Source organism: Mus caroli, chromosome 11 (genome assembly GCF_900094665.2).
Source record: "Mus caroli chromosome 11, CAROLI_EIJ_v1.1, whole genome shotgun sequence".
Lineage (NCBI taxonomy): Eukaryota > Metazoa > Chordata > Mammalia > Rodentia > Muridae > Mus > Mus caroli.
The window spans coordinates 41,560,799-41,570,403 of record NC_034580.1 but is presented as its reverse complement, the minus strand read 5'-3'; the positions used below and the strand labels follow the sequence as shown (position 1 = coordinate 41,570,403).

Below are 9,605 nucleotides of genomic sequence, written 5' to 3'. Positions count from 1 at the left end.
TTTTACTATATAGAGACTACCCATAAGTTCTGTGACTCTAGAGAACCCTGACTAATACACTGTCCAAAGAAAGGACACAATTACAGGTTAGGACAACTTGATTCTGCCGAGACAGAGTAGGCTAGTCCTTAATAGTCTTGTGAAAGAAAGATGAAATTTCAAGACCTGTAAGTCATATAAAGTACTCAGAAATTGCTGGTTATTTGTGAGCCTAGAGGCTGCCTGGGGTTGAGAAAAAAGAAAAACAAACCTGGATATGCCCCGTAGTTAAAACATTCCTGGGAACAGCTTGACCTTAAAGATAAAGAGGAATGTAAAGATATAACAGGGCTATCTGAACTGAGTCAACAACTCACAGAACTCTGACACCCTGCATGTACATGTAATTTTTCTGCTGATGTTTGAATAAGCCAATAGTGTGTTGCTATGCTGAAGTCCACACCCCTAAGCCCCTTACCCCATAAAACCCCTAGCTTTCGAGCCTCGTGGCCGACATCCGTTATCTCCTGTGTGGGATGCATGTTGGTCCGGAGCTCTGTCATTAAACGACCTCATGTAATTACATCAAGATGGTCCTTCGTGATTTTTTGGGTGCACGCCAAATCGAAAATTGAGTGGGGGTTTCCCCACTAGGTCTATCACTTGTTTCTCTAAGTCTGTCAGATGACCTTGGCCAGAAGGCTGAAGACCAGTGCTCTAACATGTTGAAGTAAGGGACTGTCCAAGTGATCAGTGGTCTCTATGGATTAGCTAAGTTTTGGAAGCCGTTTTAGGCTTTCTATATATTTTCAGTTAATATCAGCATTCTTGGATTTCTGATAGGGTTGAAAAACTACATAGTCTCCTAGCCAACCCAGGCTTTTTACTTTGAGAGGAACAATTTTGAGAGGATGGCTTTCAGATGGCATTCAATCTAGAGCCAAGACAGCCAGATGTAGAATTTTAAGTCTTTTAAGTAAGGATAGGTGACAGAGGTTCTGTTTAATTAACAACGATGATGGACTGGGTGTTAGGCCTCTTGTACTTTATAAATTACAAAATAATAATAGTTATGTTCAATTATATCAGAGATAAAATAGTCTTTTAATTGGACAGAAAGGGGGAAATGTAGTGGATAGCCCTGGGGCTAATTATATTTGAAGTTAATTCCGTTCTCCTGTGAGTGGTTGCGAACAGGAATGAGTCAGCACTCAGGTGATTTCCTGTAAACCTGCTTCCCACCTTAATTTGTAAAATAAAGGAAAGCTGATGATTGGGCAGATAAAAGGGAAGGTGGGGGTGGAAGGTGAGGGGGAGAGAGGAAGGAGAAAATGGAAGAGGGAGAGGACGCAGAGGAGGAGGAAGAAGAAGAAAAGTGGAGCAGAAGCACATGGCCTGGAGAAACTAAGGGTTCTCATAAGCTGTGAAAGAAGGATGTGTAGTGATAGATCTGCCCAGTGTAGGGGCACAGCATGTAATCATATTAACTGTGTTGTGTTTTCATTGCCGGGGCATATTTGGGAGATTTACCGCAATAATTTATGTTCATACCCATAGACCTGGGCTGCTCTCAGCCTTGGCCAGAGGAGCTTCTTCATGCCATGGGCAGTAGGCAACGAAGAAATGCCCAACTAATGAATGTGCTCAGAATAAGAGTCTGAGTGCTCAGCCCCAGATGGGGCACACCTACCATATACCTCACCACAAATGCTCAGGGAATACTGAGCACGAAGAGGCACGACCGTAAGAGCTGGAGGATGGGGACGAGGGTGGAATGCTGGCTTCCAGGCCTGATGTGGTTATTGCATTTGTAACCCCGCAGCAGCTGTGGTTCTCAGCACACGGTCAAGTCACACACTCAGGGCTGAGGTGGAGTGAATGTTCTCCAGGCTGAGGAGCTGCTGGCCGTGAGAGCTGCTTGGAGAAGGGGAATTGTTCCTTTCGGAGGATTACACCATTTGTTACAGAATGACTGCTCTTTTATAGGCTCTGAGGCGTGAGCGACAGGAGAGATGTGGTGGTTTGAATGGGAATGGCCCCCAAAGGCTCATGTTTGAATACTTGGTCTCAGACTGGTGGAGCTATTTGGGTAGGATTAGGAAGTGTGGCCTTGTTGGAGAAGGTGTGTCACCTGGTAGGAGCATTCCATGTACCAATGGATGGCCCTACACCCTTGCAAATGTGAGCAGTACTAACTAAACTTACTAGATTATTAAAAAAAAAAAAAAAAAAAAAGTTGAGAAGGTGACTTGTTGGGAAAGATATGGGGAGAGTTGAAGGAGAAAATGGGTGATAGATGTTATATTTTATTATGTGCATGTAGGAAATTCTCAAGAGAAAAGAAAAATTAAAACCTTTTAAAAATGTTCTTTGGAGCCCCACCCAAGGGCCACAAAGCCAGGCGAGCAGAGCAAGCCTGAGCCAACCCCTACATCTCATGCCATGTGACCCAGGCAAGTGGAGCATGCCCGAGACAACCCTCATTAAGTACCACATGGTACAGGCAGGGCATAGCACTCCTGAGACCACTCCAGACACCCAGGGGCCCTGGGCACCTCTAAGATGAGCAAGGAAGTGGGGGGGGGGAATGGAAGAGAAAGAGAAGCAGAATACATGTAGCCCTGCAGCTGAAAGTTTGTTATCACCAAAGGCCAAGGGGATATGGCTGGTCTGAGCTGCTGCTGCCTGGAGCTGGGTTGATGTCTGAGGGCTATGCAGAACTGGCCCCACCTATCGCCAGTCATATGGCAGCATGGGGTCACTGGAATGATGCCCCCCCACCCTGTTCCTCACTCCCTTCCCTTGCTACCCCTGAAGCAGGCTAGAGAGCTGGCCCCACCCCTCACCAGCTACAGTACTTCAGAGAGTGGACTCTGCATTCCAACTGGGCAGCACAGCCCTGGTGGCAAGGGCAGAGCAGGAGAGCTGGCCTTCCACTTTTGGTCAGCTAGCTGGGCAGTGCTGGAGAGTTCACCCTGGTAGTGTGGGTGTGGGAGAGCTAATGGGCTGACCAGCTCAGGTCCAGATTCAGGGCTCTGAGTTGGCCTGCCCCAATATCTACCCCATGGATAAACTGCTGGAGTGTGTGAACATTCAGGCTGCAGGATCTCTATGACACAGGGCAACAACAGGATATCTGAGAGAAGTCCTGGTGAGGATTCACTGTTGATAGTGTAGCAGAAGCCAGAGGCCTCGAACCAAACCAAGGACTCCTTGCAATGAACATTTGCAAGTCAAGATGTGTGAACAAAGGGGTATACTGTGGGACACACTGTGATACACTGCAGCTTCCACAGTGAGATGTTTTTTGGTTGGGTTGGGGTTTGGTTTTTTTGTTTGTTTTGTTTTGTTTTTGACATTTATTTATTTATTTTATCTTGACAAGAAGGATGCAAGAGTAGAGGGTAGAATGGAGAGATAAGCAGGACTGGGGTACAGGATGTGAAATTCACAAAGAACCAATAAAAAGTTCTTTGGAATACATTTAATCATATTGTTTATCAGAGAGTAAAGCAAATTGGCATATGAATGAGATACATGTTAATTTTTTCATAGAAATTAAATATTAGGTCTGGAAAGATGGCACAGTGACTAAGCGTGTCCTGCTTATGCAGAGGACCTACGTTTAGACCCCAACACTCATGTTGGGTATCTCCCAACTGTCTGAAGCTTCGGCTCCATGAGGAGCCTCTAGTCCCTAGGACACCTGCACACACACACACACACACACACACACACACACACGATTTAAAATAATGAAAACAAATCTCTAAAAAGTCAAATCTTGACTGAACATGTGATACTTCAAGAAAGAACATCTTCGGGGCTGGTGAGATGGCTCAGTGGTTATGAGCGCCGACTGCTCTTCCGAAGGTCCCAAGTTCAAAACCCAGCAACCACATGGTAGCTCACAACCATCCATAACAAAATCTGATGCCCTCTTTTGGAGTATCTGAGGACAGCTACAGTGTACTTACATATAATAAATAAATAAATCTTTAAAAAAAAAAAAGAAAGAACATTTTCAACATTTTTCAGACTTGAATCAAAGTATAGCTTTGATTTAATAATTATCATTGCTCAGATTGACACTTGGCCTAGGTAAATACTACAAAATGACAGAAATAAGTTCAGAGCTTTTTCAGAAAGTATGAGGAATTTGTCCGTCCCTGATCTCAAGGCAACATGAATTTATCAATATTTTATGACTCTCTTATCAGCAACTCAAGTAGCACTTTTCCAAGCCAAGCATGTTCACAGAATACATTTCAACAATATTTATATAGTAAAGGGGGGTAGAAAACACATGTTTTTGTTTTCTATAATTAAACCTTTTTTTAAAATGAGAGCAGAGAACTTGTAAAAAGCACTGCAGCCCCTAGCTGGCAGTAGCCTTTACGCTGGTCTTTCAGTCAGACACCTTTCATTGGTGAATACTGTGACTCATGCCCAATGAGAGGTGTGTTGTGAGCTGTTCTGCAAAGTTATCTCAGATTCATTCATTTTGATTTTGCTTTGTTTTTACAAATTCAGAAAGCTTTAACTGCCAGATTTTTGTTGTTGTTGTCGTTGTCGTCGTTGTCATTGTTGTTTGTCTGTTTGCTATTCTACATTCAGGACTTGCCCCTGCAGTTTAAGAATCATTGATCTAGATCATAGACTCCCCTATGCCAATTGCACAATAAGGCCACAGCATCTTCTTGCCCTGTATCCCCTCAAATATGGACAAGACTCACTTTTCCCATTCTTGAATGACCATTTGGGAAGGAAGGGAGAATGGGTACACAGTTCCCCCAGTGACCCATGACCTCCCCTTAGGGAACCAAAGACAGAAGGGGCTAAAAAAATAAATAAATAAAACGCTCTTGCGCCAGCATTAGCTTGTCAGGACCTGCAGTGGGAGGGCTTACCTCACTGGAGCAGTTAATGTCACAGAAGCTATTGTGATGTCACTGAAGGTACGTGACACAGAAATGTGAACAGAAGACAATTCTTTTGGAGTTACGTAACCTTTATTATTGAAAGTGCCTTTATGGAAGCAAGCTGGACTTGGCTCCCTGCTGCTCCTCTGAACCCTGGTCTCTGGGGCTGCTTTCTGCTCTGCATCTTATTTAAATGGATTTGGTTTCAAGGATGATCTTCTCCATTGTCTCAGAGATTACGGTATCATTGAACTCTAAATCCTTGCTTTTCTCCATCACAGCCTCTATGTCCTGCTTCTTCTCTACCAACTTCGTCACGATGTCTACCCCTCCTCTATCACATGAGGTGTCCCCTGCTTTTGGAGTAGGCCTTATTAGGAAACTCCTGAAAAATGATGTAATCTTAGTAGCTCTCTTACTCACAGACCCCATGCCAGCTGGTGATCGGTTCTTCCTGGTTTTGTGACCAGTCCTGGACTCACTTTTGTGAGAGGAGCTGTGTCTCTTGCCCCTTAATCTGCCATGCCCTTTCCCTTTGTCCTCTCTCGTTTTTCCAGATACAGACCGGAAGGAAGGTGCTTTCCGGCTCTTGTCCTTGGAACCATGGCGACTCGTGCCTGTCCTGCGGTGGTGGGAACTTTTCCTGCTACTCGTTCTGTCCTTTTCTCGTCGCTCTCTCTTTTCCTTTTTTGTTTCAGAGCTAGTTTGGGAAACCTTCTGGCTCCCATCCCTTTCACACATGTAGCCTTCACTCTGCAAGGTTGACACGAGGGGAGCTTCAGGTTTCTTTTCAGCAGGCCCCTTGGTCTTGATGCTGCCTGCAAATGCTACGTTCAGGCCGGTGTCTGGGGAGCCACTAGCATCACCCCCTGCAGGAGGGGACTCCGAAATAGAATTGGCAGCTCCTGCCAAGGCCACGTCTACACTTTCTAAGGTAATGTTTGCAACAAGTGCCATGGCCTTGCTGGATTCACCTCCTACTTGATCTTTGGCAGCTGATCCTACCATGGCTGCGGCTACCTGGCCTGAACCTGGAGGCTTGGTTGTTGCTGCTGCCAGGCTTATGACACCTGAAGTCGGACTTGTAGCTGTCTCCGCTTTTGTCATACCTGCCGAGGGGGCTGTTACTGCTGCAGCCATGGGGCCACCTGCTGCCCTTGCTGCCCCTGCTGTCCCTGCTGCTGTTCCTGCTGTCTCTGCTGCTGTCCCTGCTGTTGCTCCTGCCATCCCTGCTGTTACCCCTGCCGTCCCTGCTGTTGCCCCTGCCGTCCCTGTTGTTGCCCCTGCCGTCCCTGCTGTTGCCCCTGCCGTCCCTGCTGCTGCCCCTGCCACCCCTGCCGCCCTTGCTTTGGCAGATACTGGAGTAACAGCAGCTGCAGCAGCCGGTTGTGTCCTCTCTCCTCCTGCAAATGCAGCAGAAGTGGCTTCTGACAGAGTTGGAGATGATTGAGGCCTAGAATTCTGATCCCCTTCTCCACGGATCTCTGAGACCTGTGCCAAGAGGAGAAGAAACAGTAAGATAGAGGTGATCGGCCAGAGTGCCCAGTTCCTCTCTCATTCTGGGGCTCAAACCCAGGGGCTTCTTACTGAAACCATATCTGAATTCCCATGACAAGATCCCTCCCACTGCACCGCAGTCAACAGCCACTTAGACTCAACTGTCCAATTCTAGGGCAAAAGGAAACGCTGTTGCAGAATGTATTTTCCATATTTGTGTTTGTCCTTGCAGGACACATTTCTACAGATGGATTGTTGGCTCAAGGGGATACACTTGATATCTTGATGGCCTTAAAACTAGTTGTCCATGTACATACATGGGGATTGTGCTTATTGAAACATGCTCGCGCGTGCGCGCGCGCGCGCACACACACACACACACACACACACACACATACACACGCATGTGCACGCGTGCGTGGTACAGGATAGTAGATCCTGGCTCAAGGGAAGGAACCAAAAATGTGTTCTACACTAAAAAGCTGATTTTAGAAATAGATTAGTGGCTACCAGGTCCTGGACAGGCTACTGGGGAGCAGGAACATAGAGAATATAACTAATAGATAAGAGGAATAGCTCCCTATGTCTGTATTCTATGAATGTCTATGATTGACAGTCATTAATCTTATTTATCTAAATAACAAGAGGATTTTGAATATTCCCAGCACAAGGAAACGACCGATATATGGGGTGATAAACGTAACCAATCACCCAAATTTGATCATTACATATTAGATACCAGTATCAATGTCACACTATACCACATTAATATATATGTAATTAATATATGTTAATCAAAATTAAAAATTATTTTGGTTAGCTGTGGTGGCACCTGCCAGCAACCTCAACATTTGAGAGGCTAAGTCAGGAGGATGGCTAACCCAAAGCCAGTCTCAGCTACATAGTGAGTTGAGTTCCAGGCCGGGCTGGAACACATCTTGAGAACTTGCTTCCAAAAGAAGAAAACATATATCTGATATATATATATATATATATATATATATATATATATATATATATACCTATATATATATATGTATATGGTATATATATATATATATACCATAACAATTGTAATACATTTCCCAGGTGGGCCAAAGACAGTCCTAACCTCTCTGTGGGACCCGCTGAGATGCTCCCCAAAGCTCCCCACACTGTTTGAATCTTTTGAAACTTACAAGTGTACTTTTGGTGTCAACGCTTGTCTCACCAGTGGGAAGCGTTGAGTTACTGATGCAATTGGTCATTGGTGGCCTCAGGAGATAGACAAGCTTTTCCCAATAACAAAAGAGGTCTTCTCGTGCATCAGAAGAGGGACACAGCTGCAGGTAAAAAGTTCGGCCTGTGGCAAGCTTCAGGCGCAGCTGTTGTTTCTCGTGATCATGAACAGAGATCTTGACAAACTTCAAAGGAAGCAGCCTGGTGAGCTCTAAAGTCTTTGAAGGCTTGCAACCTTTCCCCTTGATGATTCGGGCTCGTCTGGCATGTTCTTCACAAACTTTAGCTGGTCGGGCCAGCAACATGACATCAGGCAGTGGAAGGACTGGGCTGGTAGATGCGATGCACACAGTCACCATTCGGACGCGGTTGTGAACATCAATCACCTCTCCTCTTTTGCTAATCTGGATAAAGTCGCTCTCAAACATTGGTGCATACTTGAAAATATCATACTCTCCTCCCTTGTACAGCTGTCGTTGTAGGTTTCCCATGGAGGTGTTGAACACGCCCATGGATCGGTAACTGTGGGCAGTGTAATAAGGCAGCAAACATTCACTGCTCATGGTTCTCTTCATCCCAGGCATCTCGGCCAGCCACAAATCGTGTTCCCAAGAAAGGGAGGGAGTGAAGGCAATTGCCCATCTCCCAGCAAGGTTTCTGCCCACATGTCCTCACACCTGCACAGTTATCCTCTGCCGTCCTTTGTGACCTGTCACCAGCACACACCCCTTTGTCCTGCCCTTTAAGCAATCACCCCTCAAATCAGACCAACACCCTCCTCCATACCCCAGCCATACCACCAGCAGTCAGAATATAGATGCGGGTGTGCTGGGCAGTTTAAAAATCAGACTGTTGGAATGCCTAAGTTATAAGCCATTTCGCTTTTGTCAGCATCCAAGTCAGGAGTCTTCAGTTCCATCGTTAGTCTTATTACAGGTGCTTTCTCCAGGACTGTCCTCGCTTCACCTGAATGACCTCCTGAGGACAGAATCCTCGTGGTGGGGTGTGGTTTGTTAGTGGTAGCCCTCCATCTGGATTCTCCCTCACCAAGGCCTCAATGTGTAACAGCACAGTCAGGGCAGGCTCTCCATGGCTGGTAAAGGAATGGCCCCCAGCAGTTCCTGTGATGTGTCAAAGGCTAGCATTTTATCAATACTGTTGGTATCTCTACAGCTTTTTTGGTCACTTTTCCATTTGGAGAAAGTTAATTTTTTCAAAGCCATAAGTTACAGCAGGAAACCAAGGCTGCAGATTCTTGCTGGGGGTCAGAGTTTAACACTGGGTTCTAAGCCAGTCTTGTTAACTGGGGTCAGAGCTTTTCTCCATGTCGGGCTGTGGACTGTCCAACTCCAGCTCTTCACACATAGAGAAGCTTAATAGTCAACAGTGTGTGGGCTTGGGTGTTACTAGGAACAGCAGAGGTGCCCGAATCACTGTAGGATTCCCCGCATTTCATGCCATCTCCCTCACCCCTATGCCTACCTCATCAACCACTGACATTTGGGTTCTTGGAATAGCTTTTCAGAGAAATTGTAGCAAATATATCTTTCTTTACTTGGCAGAAGGTGATGAAACTGAAATCCCCCTCCTCCAGTTAGAAAAATATCTCTGAAGTAAACCCACACCCACCCACCCACCCCTACTCCCTATCCCACCCCTTGGTGATGACTGGGTAAAGATCTTGAAATAAACTCCAGTCACAGAATGAGTTGTGTTCTGCCCTCACATTCACCTCCATGTGCTGTGCTCCATCCGTAACTTTTCAGTAAACACGGACCTGTGTCCACTGAGGCCAACTCTCCCATTCACTTATGCAACAAAGATTTCATCAACAAGCGTTTTGTTCATTACCAATAAGGGAAGGAAATGGAAAAAGTAAAGTTGTTTACCACAGAAAAATTAAAATATTTTTCCTAAGGACATTGAGTAGCTTCTCCAGAAAGAATGGCAAAGTGACTTGTAAGGGGATAATGATTAAGAGTCCATAAT

General features: G+C 45.6%; 1 protein-coding gene across 1 annotated transcript; it reads right to left on the bottom strand.

The window, feature by feature from the left end:
* Nucleotides 1–4,985: 4,985 nt before the first annotated feature.
* Fam71b (family with sequence similarity 71 member B) lies at nt 4,986–8,275 on the bottom strand. The gene is made up of 2 exons (XM_021177400.1): nt 7,577–8,275; nt 4,986–6,392 (listed from the first exon to the last, which is right to left on the bottom strand). The coding sequence occupies exons 1-2, from the start codon at nt 8,198–8,200 to the stop codon at nt 5,091–5,093; spliced, it is 1,926 nt and encodes a 641-aa protein (XP_021033059.1). The 5' UTR covers nt 8,201–8,275; the 3' UTR covers nt 4,986–5,090.
* Nucleotides 8,276–9,605: the final 1,330 nt, after the last annotated feature.

Coding starts and splice junctions, on each gene's coding strand:
- Fam71b (XM_021177400.1), bottom strand. CDS start 8,200: ATGCCTGGGATGAAGAGAACCATGAGCAGTGAATGTTTGCTGCCTTAT. Junction 6,393..7,576: donor TTGACACCAAAAGTACACTT/GTAAGTTTCAAA, acceptor CTCTTGGCACAG/GTCTCAGAGATCCGTGGAGA.